This window comes from Solanum stenotomum, chromosome 9, assembly GCF_019186545.1.
Source record: "Solanum stenotomum isolate F172 chromosome 9, ASM1918654v1, whole genome shotgun sequence".
NCBI classification, from domain to species: Eukaryota; Viridiplantae; Streptophyta; class Magnoliopsida; order Solanales; family Solanaceae; genus Solanum; species Solanum stenotomum.
The window spans coordinates 19,518,699-19,541,559 of NC_064290.1; the positions used below are offsets into that span (position 1 = coordinate 19,518,699).

The 22,861-nt window shown below is 34.8% G+C and overlaps 1 protein-coding gene across 1 annotated transcript in view; it reads right to left on the reverse strand.

Annotated features, from left to right (window-relative positions):
* Positions 1-485: 485 nt before the first annotated feature.
* LOC125877342 (protein ACCELERATED CELL DEATH 6-like) overlaps positions 486-22,861 on the reverse strand; it is a 31,817-nt gene continuing 9,441 nt past the window's right edge. Inside the window, exon 2 of the mRNA XM_049558668.1 lies at positions 486-934. Coding sequence (XP_049414625.1) covers positions 567-934 — 368 coding nt within the window. The 3' untranslated portion in view covers positions 486-566. The remainder of the gene's footprint in view (positions 935-22,861) is intronic.

Genomic DNA, 22,861 nt, shown 5'->3' on the forward strand with positions numbered 1-22,861 from the left:
ATTTATCTGAGCATCCTCATTTCAATTATCTTCATCTTCTGGACGTGAGCTTTCTTGACTGACCATCACTCTACCTGTACATCTCTACCTCATAAGTTTTACATCACTAAAAGTCATTTTAATCTTATTAATAATCAAATACATTGTAAGAAAACAAATTTTATATGGGTTGATGAAGAGGCTCTCAAAGTCAATATAATTATAATAGAAATAATTAATTTGGCCTCCAGATGCAAGCCAACAACTTCTAATAATGTAAGCTAGCTGGCCACACCATGTGAAATGGATGAAACCTGAGACTAATTTAAATGTTTTATATTCTATTCTAAACTAAAAGAAAGGCTCAGCAGAAGGGATAAACAGTGTAATTTTCCGACGAAGGGTGTCAATTATCACCCCTTTGCATATGGTGGCTCCGCCATTGCTTTGGAGGGGGCAAAAATTAAAGACCACCCTAAAAAAAAACTTGTAACGTAGGTTGATCATAGCTGGAAATTATATGCAACATCAAACACATTGTTGCATCTTTAGAACATAAATTTATCGGAAGAATATCAAATACATTGCTAACTTTTTTTAGGAAGAAGAATCATAGACAAGCAGAAAACAATGAAAGAGATGCAGCCAATGGAACAGACAGTAACAGCGAGACCAACTGAATGTTCTAAAGTAACATACATACCAGTTGCAATTGCAACTACAACTGCTGCCATTGCGGAAATCTGCAATGCAATTGCCATATTATAAATCTGGATAATAACTGTTAACTTCGTTACAGCTGATATTGCATTTGCTGCCATGGCAAAGTAGGCAAATAGAGCACCAGAGGAGCATGCAAAGGCGATGGCATTTGAAACAGCAAATGCACGGAATGCTGTTCTCCTTAATAGAATTGCCATCCCTTTGTTAGGGCTATTAGTATCGCTTTCAAAACCTCCTGGCAGTGTTAAACCAGCTGTGAAGGTCACAGTCATTAATAGGGTGGCCACAACTAAATGCATTTGAGCTGTCTTCATAATAATTTCGACTACTTTTTCATCTCGCCCTGCTCTGTCTTCATGATCATTACCCTCCGACTCCGCCTGTGGTTCCTGGAACCACCAACATCATCCCGCTTGTTGCAGAGAATAAGTGCCGCAGGAGTGTTTCTAGAACCCCAGACTTGACTGTTTCTATAACCGCAGACATGGCCATTCTTATTTATTTAGGCTATTATATATCTAAATTTGTGATCTTGGTAATTCCTTTGCTTTCTCTGGAAGAAAGATTATATAATAAAACAATTACACTTCAATGAAAGAAATAAGTTAATAACTTTCAGCAACACTTCAATCCCTGCCCCATAATTTCATATTTTAGATTTGTAAAATATCACAATGAACAACTTAACTAGCAATGATAAAGAGTTAACAACAAACAAGGGTAATCATATATATCTAGAATAAGTTTGGTAATTGGAGCTCAAAGAATTGCAAAGTTGATTTTAATTCCAAACTAAGAAATAATTGAAACCAACTATGATGTGCAAGAAGGAATCTGTAAAACACAAAGAAACAGACACCTATATAGAAATGATAGCAGGAGTCTAAAACTATTACTTTTAGAGAGAAACTTAAGCAGGAATCAACACAACAAACATTGAACCAAACTTTAACCTAGAAAAAGCAGAAAGCAAAGTGATAATTAGGGAAAACTGATTACCTTTGTGGGCAGCGAGACATCGAGTTCGAGAACGCTTTCCACCACAACTGATGAACTCTAAGACTGAAAATCCCAAGCTATTGGAGGTTTCTTCAGTCCCAAATTTCGTGTCTCTAAAGTTGCCCATGAATAGTGTAGGAGGGGTTTTTTATATTTTTTAAAATTCAAACGTTCCTTTGAGAAGATAAGGCTGAGGATAAGGAAATGGTACAAATCTCCAATGGAAGCCATCCGATTTAGAGCTAGGACGAAGAGAGACGCGAGATTGAGACACCTACACTGGTTGTGCGAAAAAAAGAAAGGATGAGGAGACGTCGTTTTGAGCTGGAGCTCGTACGAATTGTCCAGAGTAATTGGGGGGAAGAACAGTGACCGGCGTATACAAATTGTTGTATGTAATGTAATGGTGGGTCAAATGGCAGACAGGCATCTTGTTTGTATATGTATAATGTTTAGATAATTGTATATATATAATTACTGTATTAATGATTGTATTTGTTTATTTGCATAAAATTAAAATTTATATACAATTGAATCGAAATAAAATATTTGTATATTAAATATCTCTCTCGCTTTAAACAACACAAATTATGCATTGTAAATTTGTATAATGTGTGTTTGTATAAAACGAGAAAGAGAGAAATGCAAAAGAGAACTGGTAGCGGAAAATCTGTTTTTGTATAGTTACTAGATAATTTCAAGCCCGTGATACGGGCCCAATATAATGAAAGGCCCATTTACGGGTTCAATATTACAATATTATATATATTTATAATAGAAATTTAATTAGTTTTCAAAAAGAAAAATTATTATGACATTTTCAAATAAACATGATACAAATAATAATAAAATATCAGATGCTCCAGTGCTCATTATAACATCATGTCAAATATATATATTCGAATTAAATAATTAATTTAATGGTATTCTTTTTCTATTTTATTTGAAAATTATTCAAGAGAATAGATTAAAATTATTCTCAATATATTAACAATTTCATAAAATATATGAAGCAATAAATTCTACTATTCACCTATAGATTAATTTTGAATACACTTATAAATTTGTTTTAAAGGTGTTTAACAAACAAAAATAATGACCTACTTGATGAAAATTAGAATGAATCATCTCATTATTTACAAGTGATAAAGGATAAAAAAAAAAGTTATGACTTTATATCTTGTCTTTATATTCATTAAAATTAGGAGAACAATCTAGTATAGTAACGATTTTTTTTTTCTAAAGTAATTTATATACCCGATGAATGAATGTTATACCTCAAATAATGAGATGTTAAAAATATTAACAAAAGTTAATATAGTTATAGATTGCAGTAATTTATATAACTTGATAAAAATGATTTTAACTGATGATAAAATAATAGTACTTAATAAATAATATATGTTTCTCAATAAATTATATAATGGCATGTATGTTCTATGAAATTTTGGGATTATACATAAAAAGAGAAATCAAGTAAATTAGATACTTCAACAAGTATCTTTACAATCCAGAAAGAAAAGCAACACCATGAAATTGAAAAGTCTAAAGAGAACCAAAGAAAATGACATAACATGCTCCAAAATTTTTGAAAATTTTGTTCTTGAAGAGCTTGCTCACTGATTGCATTCCTTATGAATTACGCCTTTTGAGAATTGCAATTGTGATTGATATTGGATTTAACATATTAACTGGTTCATTATCATATTCATTAGAATGTTTGAAAAATGTGGATCAATTGAATTTTGTTGAAAATTTGTTAGATGGACAAGTTCCAGAAGTGATGTGTTCACTAAGAAATAATGAATTATACTTTTGTCTTATAATTGTTTTACAGAAGTAGGGCCATTAGGGAATAGATGAAAAATGAAGTTCTTAATGTTGAAAAAATTGTGTTATTAGTCTTCCTAATAAGAGATTTATACTGAAGTGTGTAATATTTCGAACTATTTAATTTTCTTGTTATCATTTTTGGTAGATTTTTGTTAGCGTAAAATTACATTTTTACCCTTGATCCTAACATAATTCACTTAATATATAAAAAGATGTTTCTAGAATTATTTACTATCTTTCTTAATAGATTTTTGTTAGAATGAAATTATATTTTTACCCTTGGTCGTCCTACATATTATTAATTTTTATCACACTTATTTCTTTTCAAGTATATTAATTAGAGCCAAAATAAAGGTGAAAATAATTAATTCATAATGAATTTTTATATTAAAGTAGGCATTTTTGATAAGCATAATGAATAGAAAAAAATATTAAGCATTAAATTAACGTAATAGTAAAATAGAGTAATGAATAGATATTATAATAACTCACAAAAGAAAAGAAAGTGAAGTAATAACAAAATAAGTTAATGGTAATAACAATAACAAAAGATGTTTCTAGAACTATTTAATTTTCTTGATATCATTCTTGGTAGATTTTTGTTAGCGTGAAATTACATTTTTATCCTTGATCATAATTCACTTAATATATAAAAAGATGTTTCTAGAATTATTTACTATCTTTCTTAATAGATTTTTGTTAGAATGAAATTACATTTTTACCCTTAGTCGTCCTTCCACTTCACTCTTCTATATAATAGAAATAAGTGTATAGGACGAAAATATATGTATTTGTATTTGTATTTATATATACATTTTTCTCTCGTTTTATACAAATAGAAACACAATTTATATATTTGTATTTGTATAAAGTGAGAGTGGCGAGGGAGATCTGGAAGAGTGGTGAGCGAGATTTCTGGGGAGAGAGGCGATGACATAGTGTTTGCTACGAATTAGAATTAAAGCTGTGGTTATTTCATTTTATTTGAATTAATAGTTTATTATTTTATACAATTTTCCCTTTAATAAATAACAGATTTAAAAGTGATTTTACCAATTATAACATGACTTTCTACTTTTCAATATATAACATATATTACTAACAAATAATAAATTAATAAAATAAATAAAAACAAAAAATAGATTAAGATAATTTTTAATCAACTAATTAATAACGTCTTTTTCTTAATAATAGTATTCTATAACGGATAGGATATCAATACCTTATTTTCTCTCAATTAATTGGTCATTATTTCAGTTGTTATTAATCTCCTAATTAATAGTATCAATCTCCTATTTTAGTTCTTCCTTTTTTCCTTCTTTCTAGTTATTAATTTGTTTAAAAAATATTACCATGCAATAGTGTTTTTACTGATATCATTTTTAGGTGTTTTTTTTTAATTTGCAATTGTTTTAAAAAAAATTAAAATAAGCATTTTTATTTTTGGATTATGCTCTTTTTCTAATTTTGATAGATGAATAATATTTTTTTTTGGTATCAATTTGCATGAAGTGGATAATTAGTTTCTGTTTAAAAGTATAACATCATTTACAATTAGCATCTTTTATATATATATACATAAGTTAAATAAATAAAAATCGTTATTAGATTTCATACGAATTTCATACTGTAAAATATTTATACATGCTATACTAAACTGTAACACCCCAAAAATTTTTTGAACTAAAACTTGAACCGTTCTTTGTAGTGAGTGAGATTTTTGCAAGGAATTTAAAATTTCTTGAGTATCACCTTGAGTTCCAAGAAGAACTTAAGAGAAGAGCATCCAAGTCATTCCTAGTTTTTCTTAAGTTTTGGGTTAACTTCAAACGACCATAACTCCTATTACAAGATGAGTTAGGTGAGCTTCAAGATAGAAAATTAAAGCCCTTCGAGTCCTCTTTCCAACGCCACTGAGTTTGCTCAATTCCGAGCTCTAAGTAAAAAGTTATGACAGATTTACTAATATCGCGCAAACCTGGCACCAGCTCCGCGACACGGAGTGAACAAGGACTTCACTGCCTGGTGAAAGATCTTTCCAACTCCCAGCTCGTTTTAATTATTTCTTTAAGGGTATTTTAGTCCTAAAAAACATTAGGAGGTCATCTAAATTACCCTAAACGTGTAGAAAGTCAGTTTTCTTAAATCAAACCCTCTCATCCACTCCAAAGATTCTACGCTCAAGAAATTCAAGAAAAGCTAAGGCTAGGGTTCTTTTTTCAAAGATTTCCCTTCAAGTTGCTTCAAGAGGATAATTCTTTTAGGTATGTAAGCTTCCATAGTGTTGGGTTTGTTCACCAACACGCCAATCATGTAAATTTCAGCGTTAAGTTCGTTCTAGAAAGTTTAAAATTTGATGTTATTGATATGTGTTCTTGAATTTGCTTTCATTCTTGAATTGGGCTGAGATTTAGGAGTTCTTGAGATTATTGTTTCGATTTATAGAGTAGTTTTGAGTTAGATTCTTATGTACATGTGATGATCATCTGAATCTAAAGAAAAATTGAGCAAAAAAATTGAATTTAGGCGAATTGGGGTTAGAAAACGAAGAAGAAATTTCGTCAGTCGAAATTTGACGTTAGTAGCGCGTTGCGGGGCAGGTTCCCAGATTTGGGAATTTCTGTTTCGCATCGTGGAGCTGACACGGAGTGTTCTGCTTCAAAAGCCGTTTTCAAAACAAAATTTTAAAAGCCTCTCCGCGTCGCGGACCCACTCTCAAATATTGGTTTTTAGTCTTTTCTCATGTTTAGCTATCTAAAATCATTCCCAAACATCATGAGACCTTTCCTATCACAAATCACAACCTTGAATTCATAAATCACATTCAAGGTAGAGTTGAGAGTCAAGTCTTGTGAGTTCTTGCGAACATTTTTCAGAAAATCCCTTTTTGTCTTTTTGAGGAATCTTCTACAAATTCTAATAACTTGTTACAAGACTCGAGCAAGTGAGTATGAGAGTGAGAATAATGTATTCGTGTGTCTACCTTGTCATCATGAGATCTTTCATATCATGAACTATAACTCTTGAATTCATAATTCACATTGTTGAGAGAGTTAAGAGTAGAGTTCAAGAAAGACTTTGAGTTCCATTGTGAATCCTTTGAGATCAACTATCGATTTGAACTAAGTTTTGAGGAATTAAGTTAGAGAATATGAAGAGTCATATACATGAGTTCTATATAGTTATGTAGACCATCGAGTCGAGTTGTTTCATGCCCATAATTTTGCATGAACTTCGTAAGTTGAGCATCTTTCATAGAAGTAGTATCTTCAAGTTCTAAGTCTTGAGTATCGAGTTCCTAACCCTTTCGTGATTAAAATCCTAATCATGGGACTATTACCTATTACCCATGAAATCCATGAGTTGAGTTGTTCATGCCCATAATTCCGCATGAACATTATAAGCCTAGCAATTTTGAGATGAAAAGTATCTTTGAGTCCTTGAGTTGAGTAGTTCATGCTCATCATTCCGCATGAACCATCTAAGTTGAGCATTCTTGAAATTAGTAGTATCATTGAAGTTCTTGAGTTCCAAGTATTTGAGTCTATATATGGTTATTGAAAACTTTGCATTGAGTCGTTCAAGTCCATAATTCGGTGTGAACCATATTTTTACAAGTTTCTTACAAATGTTTAAACTTTGTTTTAAGACTTAAGCTTTGAAGTTGAGTAAAGAGTAAGAGTAAAGTTGAAGTTCATTTCTTCAAAAGTATATGGGGACTATGTATTCCCAAAAGAGTTTAAAATGTTTTCACATTAAATAAGAATGGAAAACTGAGATTTTCAAAAGAGCCTTTGAGCTAGTTTTTCAGTAAAGAGCCTTTGGGCTAGTTTTCAGCTAAATAGTAAATGCTTTCACAATAAAGCAAGAGATGAAACTTTGATTTCTAAGATAGCCCTTGAGCTAAGTTTTTGAGCACTAATCTCAAATCACAGAAAGAAGTAAGTTTTTTAAACATAAAGAGCTAGTATATTTTGGGAGTAGTATTGAGCACCGATATGGGGGAGAGTTCAGATAACTCACAGCCCCCATAAATCATGTAGCCATCATGGGTAGAAAAGGGTCATACTTTTTAGATGAATCCTTTTCGCATAGACTAGTGGATCCACTTAGTAGTTCAGGTCCTATACCTGTGGCAAGGTGTAGGATGCGCTGGCAGTGTGAGGAAGATCAATGTATCATCATAATAGCTCTTATGTGATGGTTGTCGGTTAGAGAAACTCCCACAACAGTATTTTGTATTTTTATATACATAAGATTATTTGTATTTTTACATACATTTCAGAGTTATATGTATCTTTGCATACATACAAAGTAGGCATCATGTTTTAAACAACTTTTTTTTATATTGCACTTGTTTTAAAACTTCTTTATATTGAAATGAGTTCAGTTATGTTGAGTTGAGTTGAGCCAGGTAAGTTCTTCTGTTTCCTTTCAGATTCTTTTCAAGCTTATGTTTATGCTTTAGAATTCCTTTTACATGCTCGTACATTCCACGTACTAAGCCATTTGGCCTGCATTTTCTCATGATGCAGACACAGATATTCTGGATCATCAACATGAGCTTCGTTGATACATCCGAAAGTTCGAGTTAGCTATGGTGAGCCTCCTTATTTTCGGAGGATTTCATTTACTTTTTAGTTTAGTCAGGATGTCGTGGGTCTTGTCCCAATTTCTATCTTTATCAGTTAGAGGCTTCATAGATAGTCAGTATAGTTGAGAAGTCTGTATTATTCATTTATTTTATTAAATGTTTTAAAGACTTAAGTTGTCTATTTTTTGGCTAGTTGAACATATTATTTTTATTCTAAGTTGTTCATTTGAGTTAAAGTTTTTGAAATTGAGGTTATGGAATTCTATTCAGTTTTAAGCTTTTGCATGCTTAAGTTGGTCTTCCGCATTAGTCAGTCAGGATGAGGGTTCGCTTGGGGATCATCAATGGTTCTGTAAGTGCCGGCCACGTCCAGGGTGTAGACTCGGGTCGTGACAAACTTGGTATCAGAGCACAGAGTTCAAGTGTCCTAGGGTGTCTATGAAGCCGTGTCAAGTAGGATATTGTTTATGGTTGTGAGGGCCCCACTTCTATAAATGAGGGACTGTAGACATTTAAGAAAAGCTTACCTTCTTTCATACTCTTAATCGTGCAATTGAGCTATGTCCTAGAGATTTTATTCTTACTCTTACGTTTCTCAGAATTCATTCGACTACCCATCATACTAGAGGTGGTTGAAAAATAAAGTGTAAAGATCCTTATAGATGAGTTGTTCTTAGCAAGAGTCTTGAGAAAGTCAAGAGACCTCAGAGGGGCTTGAGAGAAGCCCAAGAGTAATTTAAGTATTCAGTTTTAGAGGAATGCACCCATATTCATTTGAATCATGCGTTTGATCTAAAAGTGAGTTGTACTCTTTTCCTTAAGCCTTGTTTTAGCTGAGATCCTTATGAGGAAGTATGTTTAGAGCTTGGGTAGTATTTTCACCCTGAAAGGTAGCATGAATTATGAGATCATGAGCAGTAATAGTGAAAGAGCCCAGAGTTAGAGGAAAGTATGAAGTGGTTTAGTAATCTAAGTAAGGGAGATGGTGTTTTGGCAAACTATATTGATATAGTCATGCACCTAGTAATTTATGAAAGAGGAGTTTTCCTTATGGGTAGACTAGGAAGTGATATGTTGTGAAGAGCTCACTATATGAGGTAAAGTAAGAGTTGCAAGTCAAGATGAGTTAGAGTATACCTTAACTAGAAAAGGGTTACGAGGATGTGTCATTGTGTTAGTAATGACCAAGTGTAAGTGGTGAATAAAAGAGCAAGAGTATTCATGAGGTGATAGCTCTAAGCTAGGCTTGTGATCTTTAAGGGAAAGCCCGTAATATTCAAAGTGTTATAGAACTATTTGAGAGATAATGTGCAGTAAGTAAGTGAGTAAGTAGTACTCAAGTTGTGAAGTGGAATGTGATTGTAATTTGTGAGTGTAGAGACTTAGAGGTAAAGATTGACTATTTGTCATGAATTTTAGTGGGAGAATGATTATTAACTTTGTATCTAGTAGTTGTAAGTTAGTATAGTAGGTGAGCAATCATATTGATATTCGGGTTTAGTAATAAATATTAAGCTTGAATTTGAGATGAGTGTCATGATCAAAATAATGGCAACATGAGGGTGATGATGTTAGTCTTAAAGATTTATCTATAAGACTTAACATAGAGTAGGTGAGGAATTGAGATGATTAGCTGCAATAGATATGAGTGGTACAAGTGAGAGACCCTAACGTTTAGATAAGGGCAGTGAAGTGTGGCTAAGTCACAAGAGTAACAAGAGCATTAAGAGGTGTGCCGAGATGGTGTGTTACCAGATGAGTTCCAATTAAGTTATGATTTTCCATGTGTGCCTAGATAGCATAATTGAGTTGTCAATGTGGAATAGGTCCATAGCCTTCAAGTGTTAGCTTTAGACCTAAGGGGGAGATGATAAGATGAGAAATCAGGTCAAGTGTTGAGAATTTCTTAAGGAGTTGGTTAGTAAGAGTCCATGGAGTTGTTAGAGTACTAAGCTTGAATGTGGTGTTAAAAGAGTAATAGTTTGGGATGAGATTTCCTATAGAGAGGTGTAGAATCCGAAATTAAGGATTTGGGTTAAGCTTGAATATAGTAAGATCATACCATTAGACTCAGACCTTAGTAAGAGTAATCCTTTCCATACCCAGTCCTGTCGTCATTCGAGGACGAATGATCCCAAGGGGGAGATATTGTAACACCCCAGAAATTTTTTGAACTAAGACTCGAACCGTTCTTCGTAGTGAGTGAGATTTTCGCAAGGAATTTAAAATTTCTTGAGTATTAAGGTCACTAGATGTAGTACCTTGACTTCCAAGAAGAACTTAAGAGAAGAGCATTCAAGTCATTCCTAGTTTTTCTTGAGTTTGGGGTCAACTTCAAATAACTATAACTCCTAGTAAAAACTGAGTTAGATGAGATTAAAGATAGAAAATTAAAGTCCTTCGAGTCCTCTTTCCAACGCCACCAAATTTTCTCAAATTCGAGCTCTGAGTAAAAATTTATGATGATAATTTTGCATGAACTTCGTAAGTTAAGCATCTTTCATAGAAGTAGTATCTTCAAGTTCTAAGTCTTGAGTATCGAGTTCCTAACCCTTTCGAGATTAAAATCCTAATCATGGGACTATTACCTATTACCCATGAAGTCCATGAGTTGAGTTGTTCATGCCCATAATTCCGCATGAACATTTTAAGTCGAGCAATCTTGAGATGAGAAGTATCTTTGTGTCCTTGAGTTGAGTAGTTCATGCTCATAATTCCGCATGAACCCGCTGAGTTGAGCATTCTTGAAATAAGTAGTATCATTGAAGTTCTTGAGTTCCAAGTATTTGAGTCTATATATGATTATTGAAAACTTTGCATTGAGTCGTTCAAGTCCATAATTCGGCGTGAACCATATTTTTACAAGTTTCTTACAAATGTTTAAACTTTGTTTCAAGACTTAATCTTTGAAGTTGAGTAAAGAGTAAGAGTAAAGTTGAAGTTCATTTCTTCAAAAGTATATGGGGACTATGTATTCCCAAAAGAGTTTAAAATGTTTTCATATTTAAATAAGAATGGAAAACTGAGATTTTCAAAAGAGCCTTTGAGCTAGTTTTTCAGTAAAGAGCCTTTGGGCTAGTTTTTAGTTAAAGAGTAAATGCTTTCACAATAAAGCAAGAGAGGAAACTTTGATTTCCAACATAGCCTTTGAGCTAAGTTTTTGAGGACTAATAAATTACAGAAAGAATTATGTTTTTAAAACATAAAGAGCTAGTATATTTTGGGAGTAGTATTGAGCACCGATATGGGGGAGAGTTCAGATAACTCACAGCCCCCCATAAACCTTGTAGCTATCATGAGTAGAAAATGGTCATACTTTTTAGATGAATCCATTTCACATAGATTAGTAGATCCACTTAGTAGTTTAGGTCCTATACCTGTGGCAAGGTATAAGATGCACTGGTAGCGTGAGGAAGATCGTTGTATCATCACAATAGCTTTTATGTGATGGTTATCGGTTAGAGAAACTCCACAACAGTATTTTGTATTTTTATATACATAAGATTATTTGTATTTTTGCATACATTTCAGAGTTATATGTATCTTTGCATACATACAAAGTTGGCATCATGTTTAAATAGTTTTTCTTTATATTGCACTTGTTTTAAAACTGCTTTATATTGAAATGAGTTCAGTTATGCTGAGTTGAGTTGAGCCAGGTAAGTTCTTTAGTTTCCTTTCAGATTCTTTTCAAGCTTATGTTTATGCTTTAGAATTCTTCTTACGTGCTCCTACATTCCACGTACTGAGCCATTTGGCCTGCATCTTCTCATGATGCAGACACAGGTATTCAGGATCATCAATAGGAGCTTTGTTGATACATCCAGAAGTTCGAATTAGCTATGGTGAGCCTCCTTATTTCCGGAGGATTTCATTTACTTTTCAGTTTAGTCAGGATGTCGTGGGTCTTGTCCCGACTTCCATCTTTATATGTTAGAGGCTTCATAGATAGTCAGTATAGTTGAGAAGTCTGTATTATTCATTTATTTTATTAAATGTTATAAAGACTTAAGTTGCCTATTTTATGGCGAGTTGAACATATTGTTTTTATTCTAAGTTGTTCATTTGAGTTAAAGTTTTTGAAGTTGAGGTTATTGAATTTTATTCAGTTTTAAGCTTTTTGCATGCTTAAGTTGGTCTTCCGCTTGTAATCAGCCAGGATGAGGGTTCGCTTAAGGACCAGTAATGGTTCTTAAGTGCCGGCCATGTCCAGGGTGTAGACTCGAGTCGTGACATAAACTTACTAATTGATATCAATTTCAATATACTATTTAAAAATAATACACAATATGCTGCTCATTACTAATGGGTAGTTGGGTACCAATTTAACACTTTTAAAACACCAATAAAGAAATAATAATTCCAAATTTGTTAAGGTATCAAATTTCGTACCTATTTCATTAAGTGAAATATTATATATACTATACTAAAGTTAATAATTGATACCAACTTTAATACACTTTCTAAAAATAATACACAATTTGCTGCTCTTTACTAATAGGTAAAGGTAACAATTTTTATACACTCTTTGAAACAACAATAGAAGTGTCACGACCCAGATCGTCGTGAGTGACACCCATTCTAACCCTCCGGTGGGAGAACTATAACTACTAACCAACTAACCTCAAACTTAAGCATTTAAAGATACAGAAGCAGGTTTAGATGCAAGAATTATGTAGAGTTCCCATAAACTCCAAAAGTTTAATAACAATACTAAAATATTGCGGAAATTAATTTCTAAAACCTAAAAGTCAATGAACCAAAACTCTAACCAACAAGTCTAAGAAAGTGGGTACTACCCAAACTAAACATATAATATCTAATAAACTAATCTTAATAAGATGGAGTGAGCAAAAAGAGAACTCATGGCAGCCTGGAAGAACTGACTCACCCTTGAATTTGATTCGATCACTGATCTTCTAAACGAGGTCTGTCAGTAGTGCCTGAAGATGCCCTATACTCAACAAAGAAAGAGCAAGTGCAGTATCAGTACACAACCACCGTGTACTGGTAGGATCACGCGGCTATCCCACTAAGTGCAATATAAGCAAGTCATTACAACATCATAAATATGCATACACCGAACATATACAATATTAATATCAGTTCAAAATCAATGTACAATTCTACATTCCCAATATTACGCATTTATGACAAGTTATTGGTCCTCTCACGAAACCCATATTCAAAGAGTTAGTGTGTCGGATCGTGACACCCGTTCCAAGTTAGTGTGTCGGATCGTGACACTCGTTCCAAAGTTTATGTCGATACGTGACATCTGATCCCAGTTAGTGCATCGGAAAATGACACTCGTTCCATTCAACATACCACAATCACAATCACAATGTACATTCTCACAATCATACAATTAAGAGGTGATTCATGGCATATAGTTATTCGTTCATACTCATTTACGATCAGTGTGATAAATAATGCAACATTCACATATATACATACATACAATATAATGAAGCAAGTACAAACATATATCACACAACATGAAATCACAACCATCACCTACCTCGAACAAAGCTTGAATCCTCCTAAGAAACTTGATTCTCCCCTTTCCGGATTCTTTTTGCTTGTTCTTGGTCTTCAAATAATCAATTCAATGCGAGGATCAATAATTAAGGTCTAATTTACCCGGATTACAACTAAACCATTAACCCAAGACCCAAATTATGATCCTAAGGTGCAGCTAGGGTTTTTTCCACCATCCAAACCGTTCCAAAATCCTTCCCAACGATATACAATTAAGATTTTACGTTCTACGAATTGAAAAATGGAATCGGGGAGCGAAAACCTTACCTTTAGCACCAATTTTCGTGGTAAATTGTCAAAAACTCGTCTGGGGTTGTCTCCTAGCTCTTAAAAATGAAAATTGCAGAATTATGGCATTTTTGGGGTTTATTACCGACTTATTTCGCGACTATCCCGAGTGGCGGCCTTCACCCTGCAACAGCGGCCTCGCCCTGGTGGGATAAATCCCGCCATAGCGGCTTGAACGGAGACAGAAAGTCGAATATAGAGTTTCAAACCCCCATTTCACAACATACCCTGATCCTACGACATTTAGAAATTATCCGTTCACGCTAAGATCAATTTTGGGAGTTCTACTCGCCCGTATTCAATTTCGTAAAGTCGTACGGGTTGCTTAACGTCTTAGCTATCTAGTCATTTGGTCAAATTCACCATTCGACTTCTCATTTTTTACTAAATTTCCCTAGACCTTACTGACTCCAATTTCATCCAAATCTGGACTAGGTTGACAAATTTCAAGTTACTACCAAAAAGTTTTTCAACCCAAAAATTTTCACCGTTGGTTTTTCTATAACGACAGAGACCGGTCATTACAATAGATACCAATTTTCCCATCACTTGTCCCCGAGGGACAACTATGGAAAACAGGCTAAAGCGAGAGTGAAGTAGTACCTGAATCGTCGAACAACTGGGGATACTTGTGTCACATGTCCTTCTCAGTTTACCAAGTGGCTTCCTCAACCGAATGATGCTTCCATTGGACTTTCACGGACTTAATGTCCTTAGTCCTCATCTTTCGGACATCACGATCAAGAAATACAATCGGTTCTTCCTCATACTGAAGGTCTTTGTCTAACACAACTAATTCCCATTTTATGACACTACAAGAAAAGTGTGAATTACATGGGAATTTCCCTGGGGATTATGTATGAAAATTCGCAGGAAAGTGAGTTTCCTACGAATTTTCCTATAAAATGAATCTGAAGGTAAAACCTTCGTAGGTAATTATTTCCTGCAAATTTAAAAATTTCCAACTAATTTACCTAGGAATTTAAATTCCGCAGGTAAATTACTTGCGGATTTTCTTGTAAAATATACAAAAATATATATATTTTCTTACCAATTTATTCACAAGTAAAGCCGTTCAAAAAAAATTTCTTTAAACAATATTAATTATTATCTCCTATTTATTTATTTTTATTATTCATTGAACCCCCTAGATACATATGTACCTACCTATACATATATCTCACACAACTACCCACCCATTGCACAATTTCAGAAGTGCCCAATTCCCCATAGATTCAATTTAATTGCTCTCCTAATGTCAAGTCCCCATGATATTCCATGCCTACTCATTTATAGTTGCTTCTTGAAATTTCAATTCTACCAATATTCTAAGTCATAGCATTATAAATGCTAAATTTTTTGTGTCTTTTTTCGATGTGGCACAAACGATACAATGACACTACTCTAATTTTTTGTGTCTTTCTCCAATTTGATTAATTTTTAAAGAAAAATTTAATCAACTTAATTGAGTATTTAAAATACCATTTAGATATTCATAAATTCTACAAAATTACTCTTAATTCATCTCATATAAATATGATAATAAAATATATCTTAAATATTGGCTAAAGTTCATGTAATTTGACTCTTAAAAAGTGAAACATGACAATTATTTATATATTTAAAAAAAACCACTACCACCCAACATTCATGAATTTTTTTGCTTACACTTCCTATGAGATAATGTCCATAACTAAGCATATTAAACATAGACAAAATTAAAATTATACATACAAAGTTTTTATAAAAAAATAATTGAAAATATAAATAAATTTATAAGTTTAAAGTGCAAGAAAGTTATAATCAATAATTGTGTATATCTTATTAGGTATTTGTGGTGTTTTATGTTTTAATTTATATTTTAATAATTATATTTTAACATACTTAATTATATATTTGCAAATAAATATCATTTAATAACTTAATATATATATAGAAATTATGTCATTTTTATTGCTTATAAAAAATATCAATTGGATATACTACTAAAATTTATTTATTTTTTATTTAATATAATTTATCAATGAAGGGTAATTAAACTTCACATTAATAATGTTATATCATCGAATTTTTCTATACTTTAATATACTGCTTGACTTATTCAATAATACACAATTTAATATAAATAATATTAAATCAAAATTAATTACATTATGATAGTTATTTTTCTATTATCGAATAAATAACTAGCCATATAATTTTAATGCTTTCTATCTTTCATATTGAAAAATAAAACAAAAAAAAAAATCGCATCATTGGTTTCTTGTGATAAGTTAAAAATATTGATAATGACATTTGTAGTAATGTTTCAACACCGTATTAGATTGATATTATTGTATAATAATTATTTAATCTAAAAGTAGAGTAAATATTTAACAATAAAATTCATTCTATTGTCATTGTTATTTTTTATATTATTGTAATTTTTTATTTGGTTAAATATATTTAAAAGAAAATATTCCTCGAAGTTTTCAAATAAAACAAGTTCTTAGATTCAAAACAAAACTTCCAGTTAAATTGTTTTTAAAAAATTTCAAGAAAGCATTCTTCAAAAAATCTCCAATCAAATTAACGATAGAAAAATCCCCAAGTAATTCTACAAGTAAAAAAAATCTCAAGTAAATCCTCAAGAAATAAATTCCCAATAAAATTCGTTGAACATAAATCCCCAGGTAATACCACATACAAAAATATTTCTTAATATTTTTTTAAGTTATTATTTCTAGCTGGATCGGGAAATAAGTTTATTTAGGAATTTTCTTTCAAATAAATTGAAAAAATATATTTTTTCATTACTTGTGAATTCACCTATGAAAATGGTACTTGCAAATTATTTTCCTAAAATAATTCCCCCGGTAATAATTTTATGAAAAGGGCGCCAAATTTACCTACCAATTTTTCAGGGGAACTATTTTTCGCAGGTAAAAAAGTCCAAAATTTGGGAATTTCATATTTTCGCATGAAAATTCATAGGAAATTTCTACGAAAATAATTCCCAAGTAAAATCTCCAAGTAATTTAAAGTTCTCTGGAAGTGTGATGTAATCCCCGTCACCATGATATCTCTTCAACATAGACACATGAAATACTAGATGAACTCCCGTTAAGTTAGGAGGTAAAGCCAATATATAATCCATTGACCCTATACGGTCAAGAATTTCAAATGGTCCAATGTATCGGGAACTAAGCTTGCCCTTCTTGCAGAATCTCATCACTCCTTTCATGGGTAATACCTTAAGAAAAGCGTTTTCACCAATCTGAAACATCATGTTCCTTACCTTATGATCATCATACTTTTTCTATCGACTTTGGGCTGCTAGGAGCTTAGCTTGGATGCTTCTTACCTTCTTTTGAGCATCCTTCACCAAGTCAACTCCCAAAGGTTTCACATCTCCAGCCTCAAATCATCCTATGGGTGATCTACATCCTCTCTATATAGTGCCTCAAATGGTGCCATATCAATGTTGGAGTGGTAACTTTTATTATAGGAGAACTCACACAAAGGTAGGAACTTATCCCAATGTCCTCTAAAGTCAATCACACATGCCCTCAACATGTCCTCTGACACTTGGATATTCCTCTCCGACTGCCCATTCGTCTGTGGATGGAAGGTTGTGCTAAAGGTGAGTTAAGTACCCAACTCTTCATGTAATTTTCCCCAAAACTTGGATGTGAACTGCGTACCACAGTCTGAGATGATAGAAAGGGGCACTCCGTGCAGCCTTACTATATTTTTCACATATACCTTAGCCAATTGTTGCGCATTATAGTCTGTTCTGACTGGAATAAAATGGAATGACTTAGTCAATTTGTCAACAACTACCCAAATAAAATCATACCTTCCCAATGTCTTGGGAAGACCAACTATGAAATCTATAGCTATCCTTTCCCACTTCCATTCCGAAATTGACATTCTCTGAAGAAAACCTGCAGGCCTTTGATGCTCATATTTTACTTGTTGGCAATTTGGCACTTAGCTACAAACTCTGCTATATCTTTCTTCATGCCAGGCCACCAATAGAGTCGCTTTAAGGCTTGGTACATCTTGGTAACACCCGGATGAATGGAATACCGCGAACCATGAAATTTGTCAATAAATTCTGAATCAAGTCACCCACTCTAGGAACACAAATCCTTCCCATAAAACCAAGCACACCACCCGAATCAAGAACCATATCTTATGCCTTACCAATCACCGTTTTCTTCCTAAGCTCATCCAAATTCTCATCCTCAATTTGTTTGGCCTTGATCTCCTCAATAAAGGTGGCCCTAACATCAATGCTAGCTAATACCCCACCTTTTTCAGAGATGCCCAACTACATGAAATTAGACTCCAAATGTTGAATTTCTTTAGCCAAAGGTCACTTAGTCACACCCAAACAAGCTAGACTACCCATACTCATCGTTTTTCGGCTTAGTGTGTCCTCCACTACATTAACCTTATCCGGATGATACTGGATGGTCACATCATAATCTTTGAGTAACTCCATCCACCTTCACTGTCTCAGATTTAATTCCTTTTAAGTGAATACATGTGGTCGGTAAATACCTCACACTTAACCACATAAAGATAATGCCACCAGATCTTAAGGGCAAATACTACCCCTGCCAACTCCAGATCGTGTGTTGGGTAGTTTTGTTCATGTACCTTCAACTGTCAGGATGCATAAGCTATGACATTCTTTTCCTGCATCAACACCGCACCCAAACCTGAATGTGAAACATTACAATAAATAATAAAGTCCTTACCTTCCACCGGTAGGGCAAGAATAAGTGTTGTGGTCAAAAGTGTTTTGAGCTTTTGAAAGCTCTCCTCATATTTTTCAGTCCATTCAAAAGGTACCTCCTTTTTGGTCAACCTTGTTAAGTGTGTGGCGATAGAAACAAAATTCTTCACAAACCTATGATAGTAGCTAGCGATCCCCACAAAACTCCTAACTTCAATCACAGAGCTAGGCAAGACCTAATCCTTATCCGCCTTAATCTTTTGAGGACCTACCATTACCCCTTTCTTTGAAACTACATGCCCCAAAAAGGCAACCGAAGTCAACCAAAATTCACACTTAGAAAATTTTGCATACAACTTTTGTTTTCCAAGAACACCCAGAACAGTACGAAGATGGTCGGCATGTTCTTCCTTACTCTTAGAATAGACTAGAATGTCATCAATAAATACTATACCAAACGAATCAAGAAATGGTTTGAACACCCCATTCATCAAACTCATGAAAGCTGCAAGCGCATTTGTCAACCCGAATGACATAACTAGGAACTCATAGTGCCCGTAGCTTGTCCTGAATGCCGTTTTAGGTATATCATCAGGCCTAATCTTTAACTGATGGGTAACCAGACCTTAAATCAATCTCAAAGAAAATGGATGCTCCCTGCAACTGGTCAAAAAGATCATCTATCCGAGGCAATTGATACTTATTTCTAATTGTGACCTTATTCAATTTACAATAGTCTATGCACATTCTCATACTACCATTTTTTTTCTTAACAAACAAGATAGGAGCACCCCAAGGGGAAACACTAGGATAAATGAATCCTTTATAAAGAAGCTCTTAGATTTGAGCCTTAAGCTCTCTTAATTCTGCTGGGTCTGCACGATAAGGAGGAATACAAATGGGGTGGGTACCAGGTTCCAAGTTAATGCAAAAATCTATATCTCTATCCAGAGGCATACCAGATAAATCAATAGGAAATACTTCTCTAAATTCTGACACCACATAGATAGACTCAATAGAGGGAGACTCAACCTCAACATCCCGAATATGAGCCAAGTAAGCCAAACAACCCTGCCCCACTAGTTTCCTAGCTCGAACGGAGGATATGATCTCAGCTGGCTTAGGCTTGTACACCCCTTCCCACTCTAACTTTTCCCTACCGGGGATCTCTAGAGTCACATACTTAGTGTTACAATTCAACACAACATAATAGGGGGACAACCAAGTCTTGCCTAAGATTATATCAAAGTCAGTCATATCCAAAATAACCAAATTAGCCCAAGTCTGAAAACCCATAAACATAATAGGACAAGCACGATAGACATGGGTGACTATGACAGGCTCTCTAACTGGGATAGAAGCATGGATGGGGGATCAAGTATATCACAAATCATATCAAATTCTGAGGTAAATCGTACTGACATATAATAATAAGTAGAACCTGGATCAAATAACATATTAGCTATCCGGTCATATACAAGAATAGTACATGTGATCACCGCGTTAGAAGACTCTGCCTCGCTCTTGCCCGGAAAGGCGTAACATTGAGCCCTGTCATCTGGACGGGTGACTTCCCTGCCTGGCTGCGCTACACCTCTGTCTGCATTACCATTTCCCCGACCTCCATAGCCTCGTTGATTTCCTCCTCGCCTACCTTGTGGACGTCATCGACTATTATTACCATTCCCCGCGGGTACCACTGCTCTAGACTGCTGCTGCGCGGGGTCGAACATGCGCGGGTAGGGATAATCTCTTCTCATATGTTCACGTTCTCCATAATTATAACAAGTAAGATCGATAGATGGCCTGCCGCCAGCCACGGACGCGGCTCCCTGGCTATCATGAAGTAAATTTTGAGGTGGAGTTCCAGAGTAATTACCTGTAGAAGTGGGCGTAGCGTATTGAATTGGCCGGGTTGAAAGTGTCTGCCTACCTGAACCTCTGGAGTAGGAACCCTGAAAGTTACCGGAGTTCTTAGCTTTCTTGGACAATGCCTTAGCCTGATCGTCTCGCCTCACCCCCTCCACTTTCTTCATGAAATCTGTTACCTCATTAAAACTCCTGCAGAAGTCACGTGCACAAACAATACATGTAGCTCAGGATTCAGTCCCTTAACAAACAAACGGATCCTCTCTTCCTCAGTAGTCACCAATTGTGTAGCATATCTAGACAAAACATGAAACTTAGCCTCATAAGCAGCCACATACATACCACCTTGCTCCAAAGCCATGAACTCATCCTTGTTACGATCTCTCAAAGTCCGAGGCGCATATATTTCCAGAAACAGAGAATGAAACTGTGTCTAAGTAAGTGGGGGTAGAGTTGACAATCTGCATTCCACATAAGCTCTCCACCACTGCTTAACCTCATCCTGAAGCTGGAAAGTCACGAATTCCACCCCATGTTGATGTACAATACCTAACTTATGCAGCCTCTCACAACAATCCAAAATAAACTTATAAGCGTCCTCATTCTCACAACCAAGAAACACATGAGGGTTTAGTTTCAAAAACTTAGTCAACATTTCATGCTCTTTACCAGTTATTACAGGACCCAAAAAAGGATAGAAAAAGGAATCAGTAACTAATGCCGCATCTCCCCTGGGATCAGTAACAGTAGCGGGGCGATTAGTTGGGGGTTGAGTAGCATACCCTGCTGGAAGGATTCCAAGACCAACCAATCCCTTCAGAAAAGTCATAATCTCTTGAGCTAACACTGGGTCTATGAAATGGACGCCGGTATTCCTAGCTGGTGTATCCTCTTCCTGCCCAACATCCTCCCCGTCTCCAATCTCCACATTCTCTTCTGTCTCTTCATGATGTGTGGGAGAAACCTCATCTCTGGGAGCATTCTCAACTGGTGCTCCATCCCCAGTAGGTGCTACCCTTCATTGGCCTTTGCCCCTATCTCTTCCTCTGCCCCTACATCGACCTCTGGATGCGGACCCCTCGACTGGTTCATTGACGGGAGCTACGGGCCTGACGCCGTTGAATCTAGTGTTAACCATCTGAGGACGGAAGAGTGAAGGAGATTAGATACTAATATGTATCACCAGATACCAATTGGACCAAAGTTATAGCACGAAAGTAGACAAGAGAAAATATAAAGATTTCCTAAAGTCTTATAGCCTTTCAAAGAAAAGTACAGACGTCCCCATACCGTTCCGCAAGACACTACTAGACTCATTTTGGTACATCGAGATTAATGAACCTAGGGCTCTGATACCAACTTTTTCATGACCCAGATCGTCGTGAGTGACACCCACTCTAACCCTCCGGTGGGAGAACCATAATTACTAACCAACTAGCCTCAAACTTAAACATTTAAAGATACAGAAACAGGTTAGGATACAAAAATTAAGTAGAGCTCCTATAAACTCCAAAAGTTTAACAACGATACTAAAACATTACAGAAATTAATCCCTAGAACCTAAAAGTCAATGAACCAAAACTCTAACCAACAAGTCTAAGAAAATGGGTACAACCCAAACTAACATAGAATATCTAATGAACTAATCTAAGTCTGAATAAGATGGACTGAGCAAAAAGATAACTCATGGCAACCTGGATGAACTAGCTCACCCTTGAATTCAATTCGATCATTGATCTTCTAAACAAGGTCTGTCAGTAACCGCCTGAAGATGCCCTGTACTCAACAAAGAAAGAGCAAGTGCAGTATCAGTACACAACCACCGTGTATTGGTAGGTTCACGTGGCTATCCCACTAAGTGCAATATAAGCAAGTCATTACAACATCATAAACATGCATACACCGAACATATACAATATTAATATCACTTTAGGATCAATGTACAATTCAACATTTCCAATATTACGTATATATGACAAGTCATTGGTCCTCTCACAAAACCCATACTCAAACAGTTAGTGTGCTGGATCGTGACACCCGTTCCAAGTTAGTGTGTCGTATCGTGACACCTGTTCCAAAGTTTATGTAACACCCCGTATCCGAAACAGACCAAAAAATGCAGATTTTGAGAAGTTGCAGGTGCAACCCACGGTTGCCATCCACGAACCGTAGGTCAGACCACGGTCCGTGCTGGTGGTCCGTGGTTCGCCACTGCAACCCCTCCCCAGCCAGCTCAGAAAATTGGTTAAGTCTCGACTCACGGATAGACCCACGGTCCGTAGATCAGACCACGGTCCGTGGTCTGTGTC